Source organism: Pimephales promelas, chromosome 6, assembly GCF_988280905.1.
Source record: "Pimephales promelas chromosome 6, fPimPro1.hap1.1, whole genome shotgun sequence".
NCBI classification, from domain to species: Eukaryota; Metazoa; Chordata; class Actinopteri; order Cypriniformes; family Leuciscidae; genus Pimephales; species Pimephales promelas.
Window position 1 is genome coordinate 14,989,633 of NC_142774.1, and position 26,619 is coordinate 15,016,251.

The following is a 26,619-nucleotide window of genomic DNA, read 5'->3' on the forward strand; positions in this document are numbered from 1 at the left end:
ATAAAATAATCCATGGCAGAGCACAGTCTTATTAAATCTTTAGGATAGAGTCAGCACTTATCTGGTAGTATGGCCGTGGAGAGCTATTTTTCCTCTGAAAATAATTATGTGCTTTGTTGAGAGACCTTTGCTAAAGCCAGGATAAAGAATTATATTATATGTATAGAATACCATGGTCTGTCTGAATACGCGATTCTGATTGGCTTGAAGGTGTCCAATTAAACCGTTTAATGCACATGTAGTTCCAAGTCAACAACTTTTTCAAATGTTTAGTTTTTTTAAAACATTGATTTCAATACCACAGAGCAACATTAGAATTGTTTTAACTTAGGGCTGTCAAACGATTAATCGCAATTAATCGCATCCAAGATAAAAGTTTGTGTTTACATAATATATGTGGGTGGAGTGTGTATAATTATTTTGTATATATATAAACACATGCATGTATATTTAAGAAAAAATATTATTTATACATTAAATATTTATATTTATATAATATAAATTATATAAATCCATACACAGTATATACATGAAAATATTTCTTAAATATATACTAGCATATGTGTGTATTTATACTGTATATATAAAATAATTATACACAGTGCGCCCACATATATTATGTAAACACAAACTTTTATTTTGGATTAATCGTTTTAACAGCCCTATTTTAACTATTTGAGTACAAAGACATTTTTATGTAAAGTTTGTGATGTGAGTTGCACATGTCAGCTTTTCAATTATTTTAAATTTAATTAAAATTGTATTTATATTTTATTTTATTTCAAAGTTTCTCTGTGTTACTTTGCCTTTGAGTTCATCTGCTTCTTCCTTGGCAGGCTCAGACGTTCCCACCAAATTCCTTGGACATAAAACCATCTCCCTGAAGGCAGTTTCATGAGAATAAAAAAAAAAATCTCCAATCTCTGATGAGAAATTATTTTTCTGCATTATGCTTTCAATAGTAGACTCTCAAAACAGACTTGTCTCTTCTCTAATTCAATTTCTAAATTCCATGTGTGATAAAAAAAAAAAAAGTCTTAAAATAAACAAAATGCTTATTTTGGCTCGTGAGCATGCCCTGTTTATATTCAGCCTAGAACATTGTGTTGCAATGACTTCAATCAAAACTTATCTTTTTAATTAATGCACATTTGTAACTGTTAGAGCATATACCTCTTTTTTTCAGAGGAATCATGTTTGAGACCAGATCAACAGTTTGTCTACTGTGCTTATACATAACCATCATCTTCATTATATAATATAACATTACAAAACCACACACAAGCAAATAATAAAAAAAAAAAGTTTATTTTTCCAAACCACTATAAGACTGATATAAACAGTAACTTACATTACAGATAATGGTTTAAGCTCCACAGTTTACATTAAGGCTTTTATATGCCCCGTTCACATCCTCTAGGTTGACACTGATGACCCTGAGGGGCCGTGTTGCATTGTGGGTCAAAGAGCATCACAAATCACTCCCAAACTGGAGCTTCTTCCCAGGCCAAAACAGACAGCTGTCACAAGGCACCTATCTTTTTTTAACACCGAAACTTGTTACATTTGGAGATAAGTGGTGGAATCAATAGTCTGGTCCATTACTCTCAAAAATAACTTGCAGCTAATTTAAAAGATTGGACTAATGCAATTACAGTCTATAAGAAGAAGTGTCATGTTTTAATCAGTCAGTCATGATGTGTAAAATAATCTATAGTTAGTTTTCTGTATTGCATAGCATATATAGTAAACATATGTCTGGTTGCTACAGTGCTATAATACACACACACACACACACACACACACACACATATATATATATATATATATATATGCAACATTCCTCACTCAGGGGTGGTAAAGTTCAACCGGTGTGACAAGGGTAATCCGTAACATCAAACTTCAATACAAACATTACTTTTTTTTTTTTTTTTGCCATGCACAAATATATCTCTCAACAATAAGCATGTCAAATTAACAAGACCCATGTAGATCTCTGTCAGAACATTCATATTAGTTTCAAATTATGTTAAAAAGAAAATGGATTTCTTCAAATTCCTTATACACTTCTGTTCAAAAGTTTGGGGTTGGTAATTCTTTGAAAGAGGTCTCTTCTGCTCACAAAGATTGTGATTATTTGATCAAAAATACAACTGTAATATTGTAAAATATTAGTACAATTTGCAATATCTTTTTTTCCAATTTAATTTAATTTTATTATATCATTTATTTCTGTGACTGCAAAGCAACATTTTCGGCATCATTACTCGAGTCTTCAGTGTCACATCCTCCAGAAACATTTCTTGTTATTATTATCAGTGTTGAAAACAGTTATTTTGATAGGCTATATTTTTGTCAGGATTGTTTGATGAATAAAAAGTTCAAAAACATTTATTTGAAACGGAAATATTTTGTAATATGAATGACGGTATACATTTATTTAAAAAAATACTTACTGACCCCAAACATTTGAATCGTGGTGTATATTTTTGGTACAACAAGATAAAGAAACCAAATATTTCAACTTAAAATGCAGATGATATACAAATACTGAGACCATTAAATATTAATAATATTGACGTAATATATACAAGGTTAATAGCATGTATGAGTTCTCTTCACAGAACATTCACAGTGTTAAAATATAGCAAAGATATGTGTGTCTCTCTTGGGCGTTTTCGTTTTGATTATACAAAAGCCCCCTTTCCCGCGCCCTCGTGCTCAATATTTTTTTCTTTTCTTTCACACTATAACCCAGCATTTGTTGCAGTTGGAGTCATTCCTAGACATTACTCTTACATCTGAAACACAATCCAGCTGTTACATTTCACATGTGCTATATGATCTTCATATTTTTATTTTATTATTATTATTATTTATTCTGAGCTAACATATTCTTCTAACACCTTTCAAGCATATACACATGGAACTTAATTTGACATTCAAACATAAAGGCGTATCTTCATTTTCTTCCTACTCCTCTATATAAACAGAGTTGACGTCCAGCGCACAATACGATTCACCAAACAACCTAAATAAACTTTGAGCCAGGTGGTGACCTGAAAGTTCCTGTTTTACAAACTAGTTTTGGATCAAGCTTCCATGACTGCATTCAATGTGCTAAAAATAACAACCGGACACTGAATTTGAGGGATAGGCTACCCCCTCAGCTGCATGGGAGTTTCTTTGGCAAAGCTTATAGGAAGGAACAGCCCGTTCTCATCCTTTAACGTCATATAGAACGCTATATGCAAAAACGGCACCCTTTATCGTTAATATAACACGCGAACCCAAGACGTTATAAATCCTTTAGCGTGAATATGACACGCACACCCTACCCCACACCTAAACTTAGCCCTCACAGCGCGTGTTATATTAACGATAACGGGTGCCATGTGCGTAGTATAGCGCCGCTTTGTCATATAGCGTTCTATATGACGTTAAAGGATGAGAATGCGTTGGAAGGAACACACATTCTCACCCCAAGGCGTCACTTAACTGACGCCTTGGGAAGCGTTTGACCATGCTTCAATATCTGACGCTTTAGGCGCCCTTTAGCGTCAGTTAGATGACGCCCTAGGATCGCGTGTACCCTACCCCCACCCCACACCTAAACCTAGGGATGGGTATCGTTAAGGTTTTATCGGTATTACTACTCTTACCGATACCGCTTATCGATCCGGTACTTTAACGGTATTCTTATCGGTTCTTTTTGGTGTTTTTTTTTTTTTAAGAATTAAGAACATAATTAAACTCTATATTTTGAAATGTAAAATAGAAAAAGCAAAACGAAGAAAAATATATTTTTGTTATGCAGCAATGTGCAGGCTTTTTTGTTTATAAAAAAAGGACACATAAGAAAAAAAACAAGTACAAACACAAGAATAAAATCAATCAAAGATACAAATTATATACAAAAGTGCTTTAATTTCAGGAAGGTGTACTAACATATCTTTTCAGGTAATTGTTTCTGTCTGAAAAGAAACCTAATTTAGTAATCAAATATAAAATAGCACTAGTTTATCATAGATAGATTAATGCTTATTAAATCTAAAGTTACTTATTCAAAAGCTGTGAGTGATTTTCTCTGCCTTTCTCTGCCTTTTGTTGTTTGATTTGCATTAATGGCTGAATCGTCAGCAAATTTAGGCTATTAGACTGCTGCCCCTTTAAGACCAAATCTAATCGGTAACCGGTAACTGAAGCACCATCAATCCCTATTATTTACGTCCATTTAAGACATAATTGTGTTTAAGTGAATAAACTGTGTTTAAGCGAATCTCAGAGCTGGTCATTTTGACATTTGTATTTATATTTGATAGTTAAGGAGGACACACGAAGCCCAAGTATAGGCTACTTTTCTTGTCTCGTTGCAGTCCGTTTCGGAGCGCGCACCGCCTTGTGAACAGGCTCTTGCGCAGGTTTTTGTGTTTTTAATAGCCATTTTTGATCTTGCAACAGTAGAAGACAGCATTTTGCAACAATCACCGATTGTGCTGACGGTACGTTTGGGTTTTAGGAAGAACTGACAGCGCTCCGCAGTGCTGTGAAGTAAAGGAAGTTAAGCTGGACAGATCATGCGTCTTGTTTTTTAACGGTTTTATCTCAAATATCTTCTTTATATAATCTTTGGAAGCCGAAATACAAAATATATTAGAATAATATCCCACATCTAAAGTGTAACCACGTTGAATGTTTAGTTCTGTCCTCATTGTCACTCATTAAGCAGGGCTGTCGTGTTGCGCGTGCTGTGGCTTTGCGTGAGAGATCGCTCTCTCTCCTCTCTCCCTTCTGAACTGCGAATTTCAAATTTGCATCACAGACAAATGGTTTAATTAAAATATAGTTTATATACAGAAAAGGCTGGCGATATAAACATGTTCAAGATAACGTCTTTATAGGAATGATAAATAATTTCTCCAGTACCGACAGCAGAACCGGTAACGTCCGAGCTTATCGATACAGCGGTCTTTCAAAATTCAGCACCGGGGCCCGTTTAATACCGGGTTTCGGTACCCATCCCTACCTAAACCTAACCGCGTCCTCTAACTGACGCTTTCCTTTAGCATCAGTTAGATGACGCCGTAGGATCGCGTCATGTAAGTGACGCTAAAGGGCGCCTAAAACGTCAAATATTGAAGCATGGTCAAAGGTGACGCCTTGGGGTGAGAATGCGTTGCGTACACACACAGACACACACACTGACCCTCACTGCTTTACTCTTCCTTTCTGCAACTACCTTTCACATCAGACAGTGACGATTCAGAGCTTGTTCATAGTGCTGTATTTACTGGAAAACATGTCGAGCTCCTGATGAGGGTTAATTTGTAGCTGTTAGGTTCAGCTGCATCCTGTTTCTGTTGGTCTTCACTCCCACCACTTCTCGCACACAGAAAAACAACACTCTGAATGTCTGGGAACAGCTGCTCTATGTCTACGGGAGACTTTAAATATATCAGGTCCATTGTCTGATCTGAAGCTATATATAAAAACAGCCTGATACTGCGCTGAGTACTAGGCCTTTAGTTTCATATGAATGGTTATATGCTTTCCACCTCAAAGTTTGACACTGATGATGTTGATGTCCGCTTTTCTAATGCGTTTTAAGTATGTAGATTGTCCTCCACCTCTCAGTCGCTGTATTTGCGAAGGCTTCTGTCGGTATTTAGGTTGCCGGGCTCATGGTTTTTGCACTGAATGCTAGTGCCGTTCATGGGGCCTGAGCTGGACACCTGGTTCTTGGTATGACACCAACAGCACAAGCAGGACTGAAATAGTGATAAAGATAAAAGGAAAATCATTTGATTGTTGCAACATAGGCTCATTAGAAAAACATGCTGCTGCTTTGCAAAACTTCACACACACAAAAAAAAGATACATGTATTTTATGACCCCAAAACACACCATAGTGCATAATACATTTTTTCACGTTTGCATGTCATGGGTTTACATACAGTGGTAAACTTGCTCACTAGAGCACCTGGTACAGCATTGCACTTGTGATCCGGAACGCTTAAAAATATTGTTGGTTTAACTTAATAAAGTAAGTAACCTGGTTGCCTTAAAATTTTAAGTTGATTGAACTGGAAAAAGTGAGAACTGTCACCCCCCTTTTTTGAATAGACATGGAAATGCTCATTTCAAACTTAAATGGTTGTAATTCAAGAATGCTTTGGAATATAGACGTAAGATTGGTCTCGTTTTAAAGAAGACATTTGGCAGATTTTTCTCGAAGTGAAATAAATTAAGAAAGTGAAACAGAAAGTTTGAGTTTGTAGAAATGTACAATGTAAAAAAATTAATTATTCATATTTTATATAAAATATATATTTTCAAAACCTGGGCTACTCTAAAACTGCAGAAAAATCAAAGCCAAAAATATGAACAAGTTGTGTTTAAAATTTTAGGTTGATATCTCAAAAAAATGAGCTTTCAGTGAGATTTAGTTTGGGCGCAGTACCAAACTTTTTCACTAGGGCACAACCAGTCTCCATTACAGCCCATACTGTATAAGGGCGCCTCCATTTCCATATGTGTTTTGAGTGATCTGAACCATTATTTTCACAAATTTCACACAATTTTTGAAGTAGAAATCCTATTCAGAATTAGTATGGGAAGTTTGGCAGATTTTGATATGAATTCAACCTCTAAGAATCACATACAAAGAACACGCATGCGCGTTATAGCTTATTGCCATAACACAACAGTGAACCTATTATTTTTTTTTCGTATTATTTAAAACATTTTCAGACTTTTTTTTTCTAAAATAATTGAATGGATGATATCTTTTGAACTCTTGGCATGACATCAAACTGAGGTTTCTAACTTTTTTTTCATGATTTTTCATGTTCATTGCTATTTCAAAATAAAGGTCTGAACACGCTTTCTTAGTATGAAAATATTCTTGTTGCAAATTGATAAATTACGGCTCCTGTGTAAATTATTTTGAAAATCAGTCACCAAATATGGAAACTAGAGATTGTAAGCTTTCAAATGATATATAGTTTGTCAATATTACTTAAGGTCTTTTCAAAGATATTATTGTTTTAAAAATATAATGGCAAGCGTCCCATATAAGGGGATCAGAAACTCAAAATAATAAGTTATCTGAGCTAAATAAATTATTTAAGTTGATTTGACAAAAAAAAATGTTGTCATAACAAATCTTGAAAATAATTTTTTTACAGTGTACAGGTCCATTTAAAAAAAAAAAAACGTGTCCTGAAACTCGATTAAAGAGCTTAAAGACTTAGAAGTAAGCTAAAATGGCATGGTTTGCTTTTATTAAAACTATCGGTTACATTTTGGTGCTATACGATATTTTCGAAGGAGGTTAACACAGTCTCATCCCAAAAAGTCATATAACTGACGTCTTGGGACATCTTTTGACCATACGTCAACATCCGCCTTTTTAGGGCCCCCTTAAACGTCGGTAGATGGCGATCCCGGGCCGTCATACAACTGACACTTTACCTTTAACGTCAGTTAGGTGACGGGTTAGGTTTAGGGTTAGGTTTAAGTCTGGGGTAGAGTTAGGATCCCATAACCTCATCTACCAACGTTTAAGGGGGCCCTAAAAAGGCGAATATTGACGTATGGTCAAAAGACGTCCCAAAACGTCAGTTATATGACGTCTTGGGATGAGACCGGGTTGAGGAGGTAGAGCTTGAACCTTTTAGTGGCACTTGATGAAAATGTCCGTTTTGAACTGTCACGATAACTGTTAAAATGTTGCCAGTTTTATTTTCTTCTGTTTCAAATAACAATTGATCATGCTTTTAGCACCATTTATGGGACATTTCAATTTGAACATGCTGTAAAATGTACAAGAAACAACGTAATATTATTTGTGCAGAAATGCTGCCCCGCAGGCTCTTTTTTGTTTTCAACAAGCTTGGTTTGGATTAAGTAGTGCACATTTGAATTGTATTAGAGGTGAATAGGTTGAAATGAATCAGTATTTCTTATCTGCAGCACTACATTTGTCCCATAGTAAATCAATGTTGAATATTTCTCTTGGATCTGCACCATCTCTTGCACAGATTTAGGGCCATGAACTTGGGTTGGCCAACCGAGTTGGTGTTATGGTTTGTCTCACAAACGCTTCAGCTGCATTCTATCTAAGGGATCATCCTCATTACTGAAAAGGGGCCCACTTAGGATCTGACATCATTGTCTGTAATCTACGCTCAGACAACCAGGGCTGGGCATGGCTTATCTCTCTCAGAGAATGAGTCACAGGACACCTAAACATTTGTATCCATAAATCAAGCACAATTTGCTGATTGAATGGTCTGTGACTGCTGATTTTGCTAAGTAGTGACATGAGGACATATATTCACTCTTTCTGTATGAGTCTGTTTGCAATGGCTTGTTAATGAAGGAAGAAGCACTCACCTTAAAACAATTATTGAACTTTTTGCTGACAAAGTAGAGGATGATGGGGTTGATGCAGGAGTTCACAGTGGCCAAGTTGATGCTAAAATAATCCATGATCAACAGGAAGCTGAAAGTTTGGACACACATTTAGTTTTGTTGTGTGTAAGTTTATATACCACTTGCACTATCTACAAGACGTTTGTCATTTTTGAATAAGATGGATTATTTTAGAGTCACATGTACTAAATGCTAGCTGAAAATTTAAAATGCAACAATTAATTTAAAGCTGAGATTGTAAAAAAAAAAAAAAAAAAAATCACACAAAACATATAGTCACATATATATATATATATATTTTTTTTTAAATTGTATTAATATCCATGACTTGTTTTTAAATTACTGTCCATGAAATTTTCAGGGTTTTCATTACTGTCCCTGATCTGTCCTGAGAAGGGAAGCTGCCTAATAATGTTGACAGAAATTCCTTAAGATCCTGTGGTCTTGGTTTCCCATCATGCTCTATGTTAGAGTTTTTCCAATTGTGGCTGTATGATGTCTTCAGTGGCCAACTAACGGACTCGTACACAACTATCACAATTTTATTTTGTCTTGTTAAATATAATCAAATACTGAGTTTTAAGCAGTCTTTTTAATGACAGTACTAAATTTAAAATATATCTTAATTTTGATTGTATCTTTGATGTATTTTAAAAAAAAAAAAAAGTTATGAGTCTTACAGCTTCTGTTAGGGGTATTGTAAACATTATTTAGCACATATGTAAACACTTTAGTACAAACTTGTCAAGAAATAAGTACCATGCATATACAGTACAAGTATGTAGGGGTTTAAAATAAATCAGTCCACAGTTGAGCGTAAAAATTGGCGAAGGCTCACTCACTTGAGTAGGTCACAGCGTCTTTCATCAGTTGGAACATAAACCATTTTCTTCAACAGTCTACTGAGATGAAGGGGGAACCAGCAAAGAGCAAAGATCAGCACTAAACAGAAGACTGCTTTAGCCACTTCACGACGCTGAAAAACATAAACAAGCCGTTAGAACCGCAGGATGTTCAGTGTTACATAATGTACTCTCTCAGAGATATTTTTTTTACAGACTTTAGCACATAACAGGCTAAAAAGATTATTATAATATCATCTAATTCAAGGATGGGCAAGGAGGGCTACTGCTCTGCCTAGTTTAGTTCCAAATTCCAATCCTAATCAAATAGATCTGAACAGCCAGGTTTAACAAGGTCTCCTAAATTACTAAAAAGATCACTGCAACTGCAGGACACTGGCTCCCCAGGACCGAGGTTGCCCCTCCACGATCTATTTGTTTATAATTCTTTCACTTTGCAGTAATACTCCTTATGTTTAAATGATACTGACTCGAAGGTTTATGACCATTAGTATTAAGGACTTTTGCTTACCTGTTTAAGGTGTTCACTGAGGACTATCCGAAGAATTCCGTTTCTACGGTGGAGCATTTCACATGTCATGAGGGTGTAGAAAATAGCCGTGCAGGCCAGTGGCACGCAGAAGTAAAAGCCAAATAACCACCAGTCTTTCAAATCTACATATAACTGAAAGCAGATGAAAGACAGCATCCATTATGTTTATTGCAAAAAAAAAAAAAAGAGAAAAGTTTCAGTGTCGTGATGCAGTGTTTACAGACAGTGAGAGTGAAGGTGAAAGTAGTAAAAAATATAGGTCCTCTGAGGACTTAAGTATTGTTTTAACTGTGAGCTTAAGCTTTTGATGTTTAGAAGCTGGAAGCAATGAACCGGTAAGGAAAAATAAAGAGATGGATTCGAGAAAAAAAGAAAAAAAAAGAGGAAGACATTCTAGCTTATATGATATAGACTATTTGGGGTCAGTGAGATTTTTTTTCTTCGTCTTTTAAACATTTGTTACAAAAGTCTTGTATTACAAAGACATTTGTATTCATAAAAAACTATCATTGTTTCCATTAAATATTGAGCAGCACAGCTGTTTTCAACTGTGATAATAATAAGAAATGTTGCTTGAGAACAAAATTAGCATATTATAGGCTAGCCTAATGATTTCTGAAGGTGTGTGTCACTGAAGACTGGAATAATTCAGCTTGGTCATCACAGGAAGAGCATTATATTTTATAAATATAATATGTATAATAAATAAATGGAACAAAATACAAGTTGAATTGTAATTTATTTTAATTTCAGTATTGTAAACTTTTTTGTTGTTCTTTACTTAGCAGTTAAAGCTACACTAACTCTTTTAGTTATTCTTAGCTAAAAACACTTAGTTCTTTCAAAAATATATGTGCTCATTAATGTACATTTACTTCGTTCAAGTAATAAAGTATTCTCGTGAGTGTATAATATGCCATTGAAAATACATTTGGGTAAGGGGTTCTAATGTCGGTCGCCATGTTGCCCCTTCATCTTGAAAGTACATTAGCCAAAGAGGGACATACCCGTTAATTCAAGCTTCGCCTTTCGCGTTTACATTTGAGTTAACACTCATGGACGAGGTCGAACTGGAAGCCATGTTAATCTTGGACTACATTGGCCACCGTAGGAGTTCAAACGAAATCGGAATTGAGAGGAACAGAAACTAATATTCACTGGATGATCATGTTCACCGCTAGATGGGGGTAAAAATCACACAGTGTAGCTTTAAATGAACATTTATTCAATAATTTACTTATATAGCCATGCAATAAATATGCATCCTGCTCACCCTGTTTGGTTTATTTTATGATAATAATCAGCTGACCTTACATGATCCCTAGGTCCCATAGCATAACTGTTTAAGATCTAAAACAGTACTCAAAATGAAAACAACGCAATGTTCATTTTATTAATATAATTTAATTTGTGCTATATAATAAATTGTCTCATTTGATTTTTCTAATGTTTTTGAGATTAATGGTAGGGTTCAAATGAGAGAATGAACTCTGTTTCTCATCCCCACATATGGCTCTGCTTGAGAGAGATACATCAGCTTGTAATTTGCACTCATGGTCTGCTATCAATTTACTTCTTTGGACCGAACAAAGAAAAAGAAAACTCCAGATATCGTCTGCATGGGAAAACTGAAGAAAACTCCAAAGGTTTTACTTGTCTTATCCCCCTGCATTGTCTGTGATTTACGCAAAATGTTGCTTTCAAGATCAAAGATTGTAAATGATGTCAGAAATCGTGCATAGCATCCTGCTCGAGGTCAACCTCACAGGATGCACTGTTTATTGCAAAAAGTGCTGGAGTGTTTATGTGAATGAAGGGAAACGATGTTGGCGTGACACCCGTCCGATTAAAGCTTACCTTTGTGAAGTTACTTTCAGGCTTGAGCATACAAGTGTGGATGGTTTGGTTTTTGTAGGTGAAGGTGATCATGTTGAAGACTATTGCCTCTGGTACAGCCAAGATAATGGACAGGACCCAAATAGAGAAGATCTCAATGGCAGTAAAGAGGGGAATGCCGACCCCCTGCACTCTGCTCCAGGAGGCTACAGCCCTGTACCTGAGCCACAAAAACAAAACTCTCATGAGATTGCTCATCTGTTTTAAAGTGATACTCCACTTTTTTTTTGGAAATAAGTTCATTTTACAACTCCCCCAGAGTTAAAAAGTTGAGTTTTACCGTTTTCGAATCCATTCAGCCGATTTTCTTATATTTAGAAGAATATCAGTAACCAGACAGTTTCTGGTCTCATTGACTCCCATTGTATATATTTTTTTTCTTCCTATGGAAGTCAATGAGACCAGAAACCATCTGGTTACTGATATTTTTCTAAATATCAGAAAATCGGCTGAATGCATTCAAAAACGGTAAAACTAAACTGTTTAACTCTGGAGGAGTTATCTGGAGCCTATTTCCAAAAAGTGGAGTAACATTTCACAACAGAGACATTAGCTATGTTTTCATCCAAAGATCTGCATTTAACTTGTCCGCAAAAAGTGGAGTATCGCGATTTGAAAACAATTTTCGAAATTTCTATCCCACACAATAAAATTATATGATGATCAATAAGTTATAACATGTTTTTACATTGCTTTAACTTATTAAAATAAGTTAATCCATTTTTCATTTTTTTTGATGATATACAAGATTCAACTATTTTTTTAAGTTAGTTGAAATGACTTAAAACATCCAAGTTGATTGTACTTAAAAAAGCAACTTTGTTTTTAACAGTGCATGTACTGTTTTTAAGAGAACAATATTGTCACTTGGTAAATTGGCTATCTGTTATACAAATAGAAGTTGCTGCAATAGGGGTAGTGTGCATTATACATTACTTGGGCCTCAAAGCGTGCAGATGAAATGCAATGAATGCCGTCGTGTTATCTTGCGTTCGGAGGTGGATGCCTGGTGTTTGGGAACTCGGTCATGTGAGACAGTTCTGGGAGGTAACTATCCCCAACAATTTGATGACAGACTTTGTCATTGACCAAACAAACATTTAAGATGCTGTGCAATGAAAATTGAGAATTAAAATTTTTGATATTTTTGCGCATCAAGGGATTTGTTTGATAAATGTGTTTTCATCACAGTTTATGTACATCCTCTTATAAAATAAATATAGAAAATCCTTTTTTTTCCCCCATGGAATATACCAAACTTTGCATAAAATAGATTGATGGAAAGATCCACTTTATTGAAGATATGTGAACTAAACATCTCTGTGAATGACCTCAGATAAGTATGTATAATCTTCAACGCCATTTTTTTTTTTTTACATCAACACCTGCAAAGCTTTACAGATCAGATTCCTATCGTGTGGGAAACCTGTGAAATATTGCCGTGTGTGCAGCTGTGCCGAGTCGACTTTCAGCTACTGGTTTACAGCAACAGTATCTAAGATTAATGAAAAGGCTGTTTTGCATTGTAATATGCATATTACTAAAAAGCTTGCAGATACACTTCAGCTGTTTGTTTGGATATAGTCACTGGTATGCCTGGCTGCTTGTTTCCCTTTGCTCAAAGTCATGTTTGCTTGTTTGTTTCATTAATACCGTTTCTCTTGTGGGTGATTCTGTAAAATGGTGCATCAGGATTTTATATAATTATATATTTATATATATTTTATAACCCATTTGAATATTCCTGTTCAACAACAATGGGACATTTATATTTTACTAAGTAGAGATGTATCCACTTTGCCAAAACTCAGACAGATAAGAAAGACATGATAACATGGGGAGAACGGATCAGACGAGATGTGCTGAACATTTCCTCTGCATGATTCAGAAACTAATTGAAAGCGGCTGTGCTGTTGTGAAATTAAGTCCAGCCATTTGATTCAAGTGAATCATTCTTTAAAAATTGTGACGGGCTGCGGCTTAGACATTTGTGGCTCATATTCGCTCTTTTGGTTCTAAATGTCAAGTACACCATTCACATGGGAAAAAGTGAGGGATATTATATATTTTTTTTTTTTATTAATATAAAGTCCTATAGTATCCCTGAAGGAGCTCAAATTATGTTATGGTTTTCAAAAGATAATTTTCACTTTTGTTTTTGGCTTAACAGTTTGGCCTAAAGACAACATTTTAGTTTAGTTTTATTGTAAAGACATACGACAAGATAACAGCGATTCCTCCTTTAGTAGCGTTTAAACTGAAATGCGCAGGTGGCTTTAGTGCTCCTGATGAGGAAAATACTTTCTAATGAGAGGTGCCCATTAAAGCTGACCTTATATACTGGAGGAAGTGCCCTGATTCAAGAACTGGAAGAGCTCACGTGACACATCCCGCATTTTCCTCTAAACCACATGCGCAAATGCACTAATGTTTGTTTCCTGAGAAGGTTTTCACTGGAACCACCCTGATCAAGATGATACTGGAAATACAGATCTTTCTCATTTCATCCAAAATTCTTCATTTAAGAGCAGATAGATCTCTGGTTTTAAAATGGTGGATAAGTTGAAAAGAAAGAAATTAAGCAAATTTTTGACTAATGACCTGTACATAGTTTGAGCTTCTACAGTCATAATTACAAATTAGTTGAACAATACAATACAGATAGACACACGTGTTCAATGAAATAAATACTCAAAACTGGATTGTAAGCTTGTATAGTTAAAGGAGTAGTTCACTTTAAAAAAAAAAAAAAAAAAAAAAAACTTTTGCTGATAATTTACTCACCCCCATGTGATCCAAGATGTCCATGTCTTTCTTTCATAATTTAAAAAATTTATTAAGGTTTTTGATGAAAACATTCCAGGATTTTTCTTCATATAATGCACTTTACTGTTAACGGTTCAAGGTCCAAAAGACAGTTTCAGTGCAAAGGGCTTTAAACGATTCCAGATGATGAATAAGGGGCTTATCAAGTGGAACGATCGCTCATTTAAAAAAAAAAAGAAAAAAAAGAAACAACAACCGGTAAACCACTCCTTTAATTGTTTTTGTTGATAAAGATAGCATAGTGTATTTTGGTGGCAGAATACAATGCTCCCACAATGCTTACTACTTATTAGAATACAAATTATAGAGTCTGAAAAGTTAGATCATGCTTGGTTTGAATATGTACAATAATCATACAGTGAGATTAAGTAATTTAAAATATGTTTATTTTTAAATATCTGAATTAAAATATAGCTAAGACTAAGAGGAGTGAACGACAACATATTGAGGCCTAAAACCATAAACCCAGCTTCTGACCTTTGTCTCTCCCTGACCCTAAGACCGTGGCTGTGAAATTTGAACCTTTTACCTCAAGGAAGCCTGATGTTTAAGAAAGGTGTGTAGGTAGCTTTTTTTATTAGATGATTTTCTCATTATCAAAAATCTTTGACAATTTAAAGGCAAGTTTTTAAAATGAGGTTTAGAACATGTAGACTCTGAAAGTGGGAAATATAAAAATGGTGACGCAGTGATTTACCTGTCCACACTCAAAGCACACAGATTGAGTACTGTAATCCCAACCGATGCTTTCTGGAGGAATGGAACCAGTTTGCACAGGAAGAGACCAAATGAGCTGTCATCAAATGGCCATTTTGTGACAAGCAGCTGAAAGAAAAAAAAAAAGATTGTTTATTTCTATGATTCCTCAGCCATATGACCCACAAGCTCTAGTAGAAAACATTGCATTGGGATGAATGAAATTTTGGACAATTTTTCTTATTTATTTTAGTTTATGTCCTTAAATACATTTATAAAGTTGGAATGAAATGGAGATGTTTAACCATAATTGAGGCAGTCTACATTTCTGGAATTTGCTGGCTTCTAAAACAGTTTTGCTTAAATAAGTAGCAGATTTTTTTGCTTTGACTTTCTGTTCCTGTCTTTGATCTTAAGGGCACACATCTTGTCTTGATAAAATTGGTTTAGTGCAGTTTCAATGGCTACTTGTATATCGGCCCTGACACTTCTTAGTTCGTTGTATACCTTTGCTAGTTTTCACCTTGGAAGACTCTAGTAGGGTTGAAAGGAAAATCCTCACGTCATCTTTTTTGAAATGTGTACCCCATTATGAAATGAAGTTTTGCGTCAGTAGAAGGTTTGTGTTTTGTTGGTTTGGACTCCTGCAAAGTCCAATCATTCAAGTGGCCTTGACAGGGTTCTTTGAAAGGGTGCAGTCTTTTGTTAAACAGGAAAAGTATGTGGATTATGCTTAAGTTGAGAAAGGAAGCTCTTCACGGGTGTATCCTGACCCTGTTTGTATGAGGCGTGTAGAGTTTAGCACAGATGGAGAGTGTATTTGCATTTGATGTATATTGGAAGTCAGTGGTCTGAAGTGCACAGAAGTCTGTGCGTCACAAAACAAGACATGCTAACTACCACACTTCCGTTTTAAAATGTTGTATGAGCTTTCAATGTAAAATGGACACATTCCATCCTAATAAAGAAGCTCTCTGGATCTCCACCCAACATCATGTTGAAAAGGTCCTCAAAATGAAATTTGTAAAAATTGGTCCAAGATGAAGAAAAAAAATCTAGCTAAGTAAATGTATTTAAAGAGTCAATTCAAGTAAAAATCAAGAATTAAATGTTGTTAAATGTCTATGTAGTGTTTTCAATATGCTTTAAGAGAAACCATGAGCAAATTCATGTCAACACCATGGCTGAGTATTTTCTCCTTAAAGGGCATATTGCAGTTAGAGGACCCAACGAGTCAATGTATAGAAAAATAATGTAGAAACTAGATTTCATTTAAAGTATACTTATAAATACGATACAGAAGCTTCTGGAGTCGTTTTTGTGAGAAAATTTTACTTCCGCGTCTGAAAATGGGCGTGGCGGGAGTGACGTAACAGGCAGGAGAATGGTCGTTTCGATGCCGAAAACCATGGATCGTAATGATATTTCGGATGCTGAGGAAATACTTACTTGTATGACAGACCAAAGCAATACAATTATGAGCCTGCTATACTGCCAAGAGAGCAGGACAGGCCGGGATTAATGTTATACAGAACGGTCAGAGACAAATTGAGTTGTGGTGTGTGGAGAACCAGTGGAGAACAGGTGAAAGAGACCAGTGTTAGCTTATAGATTATATACACGTTCGCTAATGATATACACTGCTCACAATATTGTGTAGATCATTACCATCGTATATCAGGCCAGCAGACATTAGTTTGTTGGAGGTAATGTTTCAAGGGGGTAATCGCGGGAGCTGCCATTGTAGCTGAACTTCACCTGATGTTAGCATTCCATTGACTCTCATTCATTTTGGCGTCACTTTGACAGCGAATAACTTTACATCTGAGGCGTCCAAAGACTTAATTTGTCCATTATTTATTTTTAAAGAAGCACGACAATGTATGAAATGGTACATTACTTTGTATCTAACGTTACAGCCGCATAGAAGCCGTTTTTGTAAAAATAGGCTAACGACTGCGTCATAACCACGCAACTTTCTGTCGCGCAATAGAGACATTAACGTATAGACAGGAGGAGAATCTTGCAGGCAACCTTTTACTGTCTATGAGGCAATCTGGGGGACATGGAGGCATAAAGTCAAGGGAGAAGCCCATAAATAGAGAGTCCATAAAAGCAACGGGACAAAAAACGTTTTTGAGGAATTAGGATTTAGATTTGTCTTGGCATAGCTTCTAGAAGATTTATAACTGTCAGACTGTCGTCAAGCTCAGTTTGAGCCTGCGCAGTCTCTCAGACATCAGGCAGGAAGTGCGATAACCGGGCTTCAGTCTTCTCCGCTGAAATCAATGGGGTCGCTGTGTTCATTTCTTTTACTGTCTATGGTATGTTTAGGATAGATTTATACTATTAAATGTATACAAAAACTGTACTTGATTATATTTGTATTGTGCTAAAAACAAAAAAAAAATTTCATCTAGGTTATAACATAAACAGAAAATTAAACAGTCTGAGTAATTTTGTTTTTCAGTAACAAGTTGCCTCTATTTAGGGCATGACTACCTATATCACACTATTTGATGCCATTGGTACAGTACACGAGACGACGATCAACATTTTTGCTTCGGCATCCTATGTTGAACTCCATATCGCCGGGATGATAATCCTCCGATCTGAAGTGAACGCTACACACGTCTGCGGTTCTTGAAGCCGATGCGGAAGAGTAATTCCGTCACTACACGTGCACAAACCGCACAATGCACGAAAGATAGCGCCGTCCTTTTTCTTATTATAGAAACCTGTGGACTCGATGTCCTGACTGGCCGGAGTTTTTGCAACTTCCACAAACACATTAATTTACCATGACGATGATAAATCAAAACCTACCGAAAACACACTGACTGACGACCGGCCTTGCTGAATACCAGCCTACTCTGCACTGAACCTTTTTATTTATTTATTTTTATTAGACATTAGACATAACATACAACAATAACCAACCCGATCTCACGACCAAGTCGTACGAATTCGACGAATGATTAAAAAGGGGCTAATTCGCTCGAATTCACGTGACGTCACTCGTACGAATTAGTACGATTTTGCTAAATCCTACATATTTTACGAATTGGCCAATTCATATGAATTCGTATGAATGACCTACCCCTTACCCCGCCCCTAAACCTACCCATCACGTGGGTTTAGACAAATCGTACAAATTCTTACGAGTGTGGACGTATGAATGAATCACTTTTTAATTATTCATCGAATTCGTACGAATTGTTCGTGAGATGGGGTAGCAATAACATGACATCCAAAAAGACAACAATGAACGATTTTACAAAGTTAGTTTACTCTAACACTGAGCCGCGAGGCTGAGGCTCCCTGTCGTGATATAAAATGCCGCGATATAAAAAAAAGAGAGCCGTTTTTACGAGCAGTCCAAGGAATGCTCATTTTATCTTCTAAATTAGTGCCCTTTTGTCGTTTTGAAACATTTTAAATCTTGAAATGTTTTAAATTAACTTTTCATATGTTTTTTTCACACAAGGTTATATATTAATTTAGATTTTTGTTTTACCTGCAACATGCTCCTTAAAACTGCAACAAAACAAAGACCGTCTCAAAAACACTGTTTGGAATTGTGGGTGTTTCTGACTGATTGAACCACTTTAAAGTCTGATAGTCAAGGAGTGAATCTCTAAGCTTCTGTGAGTGAGTGGAGGCGGGGCAAATTTGCATATTCATAGACAAGGCAAGGGTGTAGAGTTACATTCAAGTTATTTTAAGACATGAATATTTTTTTTATATTCAAATAAGTCATTTTGGTGATTAAACATAAGTTTAAGGGATTACATTTTTGACTACAGGAGGACTTTAATCATAAAAAATGTGTTTAATATTTTTTAGGTATACATTAAGTATACATATATATATATATATATACATATACTATATATATATATATATATATAGAGAGAGAGAGAGTTTATATATATATATATATATATATATATATATATGAAGAGTTCAGATGCAAAAGCCTCTAAATGCCATTTGAAATTTTCTTCTTTAATGATGATTTTTATCAAACTTGTATATTTAAGTTCAGTGATTTCACTTAAATGGCAATGATAATTACCTATTAATTGTTATTTAAGTGAAATTACTGAACTTAAATATACAAGTTTGATAAAAAACATCATTAAAGAAGAAAATTTCAAATGGCATTTAGAGGCTTTTGCATCTGAACTCTTCATATATATATATATATATATATATATATATATATATATATATATATAGTTTTAACATATTAATTGGAAAATAATTGATTGAAAAGGCCATTGTATGTCTGAATTGCACTTTTAATGTATTTTTAAAGAAAAAACAAAAATAGAGCGTCACATCACTGACCCATCTGCCAGAGGCCTCTGTTCACTGTCAAGTGCTGTGTTCACTGATGAGCAGAGTATTAGACAAGGGAATTTTGGCTAGTGATGAAGCATTAGTCAAAACAGGCCTGTTAATTTGGACGATGGCCCTTCTATCCTCTGTTTATTTTATCAGGCCATATCCCTGCTGTACTCATCAAAAAAGCCTCAGTAACCGTAATAGGACGGCCCTGGAGATAAACAGTGAATGACCGTATAATTATAGGGTCCTTGCCCTGTGCATCTAAGCACCCTCCCAACATCCTCTGCCAGCTAATTGTTCCTTCCTTTGTTCAAGTACTCTTTTTTGTATTGTACTGCACTGTATGCTCTCTTAAAAATAAAGGTTCCAAAAGAGCGTTTTCAGAAATCCCATAAAATAACCGTTTTTAAATTCCACATCTTTCAGTGGACATTTCTCAAAATAACCTTTTTTTCTTCTTAGTGTGAAGAACAATATGATAACTTATGATAACTTTCACTACAAATAACATTTTGTATAATGGAAACATTCCATTGAGGTTTCAAGGAACCAGATGCAAATAAAGAACCTTTATTTTTTAAGAGTGTAGACTGGTCTTTCTGTCTGGTTTGTGAAAAATCCCTACATGATCTCATGTTTCCTACTAATTGAAAATAATTAAGAAACAAAGGCGCCTACCTTGTAGACATTGATTGGGATGTCTATGGTGATATAGATGAGGTCTCCAAGAGCCAGGCTGGCGATGAGAGCATTGGGTCCATTTCTCATGCACTTGTTTTGGTAAATAATCCTCAGCAAGGTGGCGTTTCCCACTATTCCCACCACAAACACGACACAGGAAATAATTGTGTTAATGTACTTAAAATAGAGCTTGATGGAAGTGGGATCTTTGCAGGGTGGAAGTCTGGTATTGTTATCCAGCAGGGCATTTTTGGTGTTGGGCTGGAGACCCTTATGCACATTGGTTTGGGAGGTTGTAGAGTTTTGAATCAGACTGTCCTGGACTTCATCTGTTCTATTTATCTGACATATTCCGCCAGTAGCCAGGACGGCCATTAGCAAAAACAACTGTAGTGGCGTAATGCCCATTGTAGAACGCAGTTCGCTCTTTGATTTTCAGGTGATGCGATCCTGATTAGTGCAGCTGCGGGAAAAGAAACAACAGGACGGACATCAAAAACACAATGTTGTAAAGTTTAGTTCGTCACAGCTCACACTCTCAAAAAAAAAAAGAGACATACGATGCAGGCCTCAGAATGAAACAAAATCAAAGAGAATTACTTAAAAGTATAACACTAGATGAGCAAAACTTCAACACAACTTCAAAAGGGATTTAGTGGAGGAGCACAGATGGAGAGTGCCAGTATGAGTTACTGTCATGCTATGGGGACGAGACATTGCCTTTCCTGTCATCCCAGGCAAGTACCCATCAGTGCTGGCATGATGCTTGTGGCACAGCACCAAGCTTTTGTTTTTTCATTTGTAATTTTAAAAATGCACCCATTGCATGGCTTTCATCACTTGGTTTCCTCAACACATTTCCGCTCTGGTTTGCGTTTGGCATTCATTAGGGCAGTTTCCCAAGCTTAAACATGAAAAAATATGTCTTTTGGAATTTCACTATTGGAGAACAGTTTAATGACAATTCAGTTTCATTAACTTTTTTGATATCACTTTACAATAAGGGTCCATTTTATCATGAACTAATATTACATCTAAATCATTGTTGATTTCAACATTTACCATTACTACATTATTAAAAGTAGAATCTGTTAATATTATTTAACAGAGCCCCGCTAACATGAACTTATAATTAAGAGTTGTATTTTTATTAACAAATGAAGAGTTCAGATGTAAAAGCCTCTAAGTGCCATTTGAAATTTTCTTCTAAAATGATCATTTTTATCAAGCTTGTATATTTAAGTTCAGTAATTTCACTTAAATGGCAATGAAGATTACCTATTAATTGCCATTTAAGTGAAATTACTGAACTTAAATATACAAGCTTGATAAAAATGACCATTCTAGAAGAAAATTTCAAATGGCATTTAGAGGCTTTTGCATCTGAACTCTTCAAATATTAATAACGTGACCAAATGTGGTACCAAATAGTATTTTGACATTACAGCGAAGCCATATATTATATATATATATATATATATATATATATATATTATGCTCTTTTCGGCTTCATATATATACATATATGAAGCCAAAAAGAGCATAAAATGTCCATTTTGCATACTAATCACAAGAAAAAGAATATCTTTCAAATAAGTTGTGCAGTTTTATCCTAAACAGCAAATTTTGTTTAGCCTATTCGTACACACGAATCACAAGTGAGAAAAGTTAATCAACTCTCATCTTGTTTGAAATCATTTGAAACCCCCTTTCATTATCTTGACAGCAAAGGAACACTTCTGAGCCAAGATGTGTTTCCTGTTCAAAGTCCCTGCCACCACCTGGTACACAAGGAACTATTTAGTAGACAGCCCTTCAAGTAGCATCTCAGTTTAGCATCAGCTAGGCACTAAAGAGATCCTTAACGGCACGTAAACTGTTACACTTATAAATTATGAATGCCTCCTGGTTTTTCACCTACCGCTCCTTAAATGTCTGCCTTCCCCAGGATCCCGTCAGTCAATCAGTCAGTGAGTTAGTTAGACGAATATTCGGCTAGAGCCCCCCAGACATCTGTGTGGTATCATATGAGTAATTAACCAACTATCAAAGTGTAGCAAGATCCCATTTGAACGCCACAACGCACTAAAGTTGCTGTGAAGGGGCTGCGCATTCTGTCTCCAGCTTTTCCTGTGGAGAGTTGCTGTGTGTGTGTATGTGTGTGTGTGTGTGGTTGTATGTGAGTGTTTAAGAGAGAGCACTTTGACGGGGTGGGATTGCAATTCTCCACCTCCCCCCTCGGCCGGGAGGGGGGCCCCAAAGGAAACACCAGCGCTCGGTGAGGCACAGCCTGCCTGACTGTCAACAGTCAGCCGATGCTTGGGAAGCATCAGGAGGAATTACAAATCCTCTCCTGAGGTTTGCCGCCTTTCTCTCCTTCGATCTTTGTCATTTTCTTTCTCTCGCCCTGACAGAGCCCCTGCCACCATGTCATAACCTTCTCCCAAATGATCAGCAGTCATATTTCCATCTGACAAACTCCCCTACGAGTCCTTTGCTTTAGATGCAATGCTTGCTGATATGCAGGAGCGGTTGTGGGGGACGGTGGTGGGATCGAGAGCCAAATATGCCTTGAACTTTCTGCCTGAAATATCACAATGTGGGTGGTCAGACTCAGGGGAAACTTGATTGCTCATGTGAACATAAAAACCCACATAAGCCCTTGGGTTCAAGTCTGCCTTATACCAGCCTTACATAAATTGAAGCTATTTTGGATTATTTTTCATTATGTGCTCTGGCAGCATGATACGCTGTCTTTAAGAAGGTCGATTGGAACAACAAGCTCATCTAAAGCAAAGCTCCTGGCTGACTACATCACTGTCCATTATGCAACCCAAACATCTATGCCTAGTAAAATGGGCCATTATCAATATGGGGTCTAAGTGCAGCCAGGAAGGCTTATCGGTACTGTTAACAGGCACCTAAGCTGAAACTGCAACCTTACTTGTGTCAAATAAAACACTGACCTGCGTATCACTAAAACGTACTGGTCTATAGTAATGTTTTATTTATGCCTAATACCTCGTCATTACTGAAGCTTTATCTAATTGTCTTAAGATTTAGAGGTTTATTTCATGTTGTACTGTATGCAAGGATTGATTGAACCTATCTGACAACATGTAGACTGTTCTATTGGTAAACACGTATTAACAAAGCACAAAGTTCGTTGCCTTCATATCAACATAGCGTGAGCTTAGAATTATAAGGTTCTATCTCCACTTTTGGTCGAAATTGAGTTTTTGACATAATCTGATCCATTAGGTGTGTATTAAAGGACACTCCGGCGCAAAATGAACCTTTGGTCTAATTACACATGTTACCTAGTCAACCGTTATCTGAGATTTGTTTTCATGATTGCTGAATGTAAATAGCTTTATCTCTAAAAACAGTGTAGCCTATAACACTAGTATAATGCTAGTAGATTGGGCATAGAGTAATGACAAATAAAAATCGCTTGTTATTACCACTAACAAGGCTCAAAATAGCCCCACACTAACACGATAGCATAATAAGGGTCCCTACATACAAACTGAAGCAATGAGAACTTTGTCAGTGTCCATACAGTTTAATAAGAAGATATTTTATACACAGAGTCAACTTCGCGAATACAAGAAGAAGCCATCTTTGAAAAATAGTCTCTACCAGTCGATCTACGAACGCCGATCCAAGTGCGCTGAACTGTGCAGAATCTCATATGGTCCATTGTTTCCGGAAGAAACACAAACGCGAACCGTTTTCTTCTCTTAAATATGTACACGTAGCCTACTGTTCGCACTCACCTTGTCACCTTATTCACATCTCGCCAGCGCACTTGGATCGGCGTTCGTAGAGCGACTAGTAGAGACTATTTTTCTAAGATGGCTTCTTCCTGTTTTCGCGAAGTTGACTGTGTGTATAAAATATATTCTTACGTAAACTGTATGGACACTGACAAAGTTCTCAATGCTTCGGTTTGAATGTAGGGACCCTTATTATGCTACTGTGTTACTGTGGGGCTATTTTGAGCCTTGTTAGTGGTAATAACAAGCGATTTTTATTTGCCATTACTCTATGCCCTATATATAGCATTATACTAGCGTTATAGGCTAAACTGTTTTTAGAGATAAAACTATTTACATTCGGTAATCATGAAAACAAATCTCAGATAACGGTTGACTAGGTAACAATGTATAATTAGACCAAAGGTTCATTTTGCGCCGGAGTTCTCCTTTAATGCCTGTGTGGTGTTATTTTTGTAAAAAAAGATTAATAGATAAAGCTGTAATAGAAGATTATACTACATGACAGTTTTGCCAGCTGGGATGTAAAAACTTTGATGCTCAATATCTCAGAACTACCCTGAACGGAGATAGAACCTTATAATTCTAAGCTCACAATAGGTTAATTAATTCAAATATATTATAATCAGCTGTTTTTAGCACTGCCTGTCAAAGATTTTGCCTGATGTCAGTTCTTTAAGCATAAGAAGTATATTATGCTCACCAAGGCTTCATTTATTTGATCAAAAATACAGTAAAAAGAGTGAAATTAAATTAAATGTTTTGATATGTGCTCAAAAAATGTATTATTATTATCATAAAAATGCTTGTGCCGCTTAATATTTCTTTGGAAATCATGATATATTCAGCATTATTTGATGAATAGAGAATTAAAACAAGCTCATAACAGTATGTTCAAATTTCTTGTAAAGTGAAAGTCTTTTCTGTCGCTTTTGATCAATTTAATTTATCCTTACTGAATAAAAGTATAAAATAAAGAACTTAAAACTGATCACAAACTTTTGAATATTATATTATATTATATTATATCTGTGATTCCAAGTTTCACGTTTTTCTTTTTAGTTTTTTTTTTTTAAAGACTGCATTAACTTTTAAAAGTAAAAATCCCAAATAGTTATCATTTGTCCATCTAACTCATATTCTCATCACGTTTCAACATGGCCAGATGCCATGGGCAGTGTAATTCCCCCTTTCATTCCATTTGTACGTGCATCTTTTAATTGGAGTGTTCATTTGCAGCTAATCAGCCTGCTTAGTATTAATTGTGACTTAATTGGGTAATACTAATATTTATTGCCATTCAATTTTAAAACGATTGTGTTTTCTTTAATTGTAGGCATGAATTCATAATAGCTCATGAATAAGTCATGGTCAACAGTGGCATATATTTTATTAATCGTAACGTGATTTTTGCTGACAGGATCCTTTTTCACAGAGTCCCTCAAGTCTGCCAGTAGTTTCAGTGGTGTCACAACTTTTGGGTTAAAGGGAGAGAGAGATAGAACAAGAGTATGTGTGTGTGAGAGAGAAAGAGAGAGAGTGAGAGTTGAGTTTGGAGTCTTTGTTAATCAAGACATTAATATATAAAATGATGAAACCTTTACCTGGTCCCAGTTGTTTTGGGCTTTCATGTTGTTGTGCTGTTGTTGTTTGGGCTCTTCATCTGGTATTAATGCCATTCTGTCTGAACTCAAAGATGGCAGACTGCCTGGTAATTCATATGCTTGTTCTCTGATGGCATCTGTGAAAATGTGCTCCGTGCATATTGGTACATACCCTGTGGGAGGGAGCAGGAGCTCAAACCTCTGACTGAGTGGGATGTATGCGGTTTCATAACTGGGGCATTTGCACCAAAAACAAAAGAGAGGGAGGGAGGGAGGGATGAAGAAAGATTGGGAAAGAAGGCCAATTTGACTTTCTTATCTGGTGACTGTGATTGACATTCTGACACAGATGATGGTACTGGACTCAAGAACCACTGGCAAATAGTTTGTGTTGTACTGAAGATATTAGAATATTGTAATGAATCATATGAAACAATTAGCACACACAAATTGTGAATATCGAACTTCTGTTTTCTATACAAGCAGGGTGGATTTAAACTTCTAAGCTCCAATAAAATATCACAATGATAGTCCAAATGTGTGCTGTATTCCAGGTCTTTGTGCTGAAATAATACACATTGTTGAGCCATTGTTCACCTTCATCTCTGCCATTCCAGTTGTATCTATTTTTTATTTATTTATTTATTTTATTTTTTTATTGTTAACTTATGTTTCTCACATAAACTTATCATATGACTTCAGTAGAAATGGAATACTCTGAACATCTGAAGGTTAAATAAATTATAATGGTTAGATCATAGCTTACAATTTCAGGTTTCTCCACAATTTCACCACTTTCATACCACTTTCACTTTATTTACTTCAAAAGTGCTTTTTTGCTCTTTTTGGAGTTCGAAAAAAATATATAGAATGTATAAAAATGGCATAAATCACTACTTGAGCGTCTATTTTTGATTAACACAACAAAGAAAACAAAGAAAAGATTAAAAACA

The 26,619-nt window shown here is 35.8% G+C and overlaps 1 protein-coding gene across 2 annotated transcripts; it reads right to left on the reverse strand.

The window, feature by feature from the left end:
* Positions 1-1,289: 1,289 nt before the first annotated feature.
* ednraa (endothelin receptor type Aa) lies at positions 1,290-25,795 on the reverse strand. Of its 2 annotated transcripts, none has more exons than XM_039668901.2 (9): positions 25,667-25,795; positions 20,281-20,746; positions 15,251-15,378; positions 11,689-11,887; positions 9,811-9,963; positions 9,279-9,412; positions 8,398-8,506; positions 5,027-5,768; positions 1,290-3,610 (listed from the first exon to the last, which is right to left on the reverse strand). In XM_039668901.2, the coding sequence occupies exons 2-8, from the start codon at positions 20,689-20,691 to the stop codon at positions 5,631-5,633; spliced, it is 1,272 nt and encodes a 423-aa protein (XP_039524835.2). In that variant the 5' UTR covers positions 20,692-20,746; positions 25,667-25,795; the 3' UTR covers positions 1,290-3,610; positions 5,027-5,630. The 2 variants fall into 2 exon arrangements, with proteins under 2 accessions (XP_039524835.2, XP_039524834.2); XM_039668900.2 differs by lacking the exon at positions 25,667-25,795 and adding an exon at positions 22,205-22,460.
* Between the last annotated feature and the right edge of the window lie 824 nt (positions 25,796-26,619).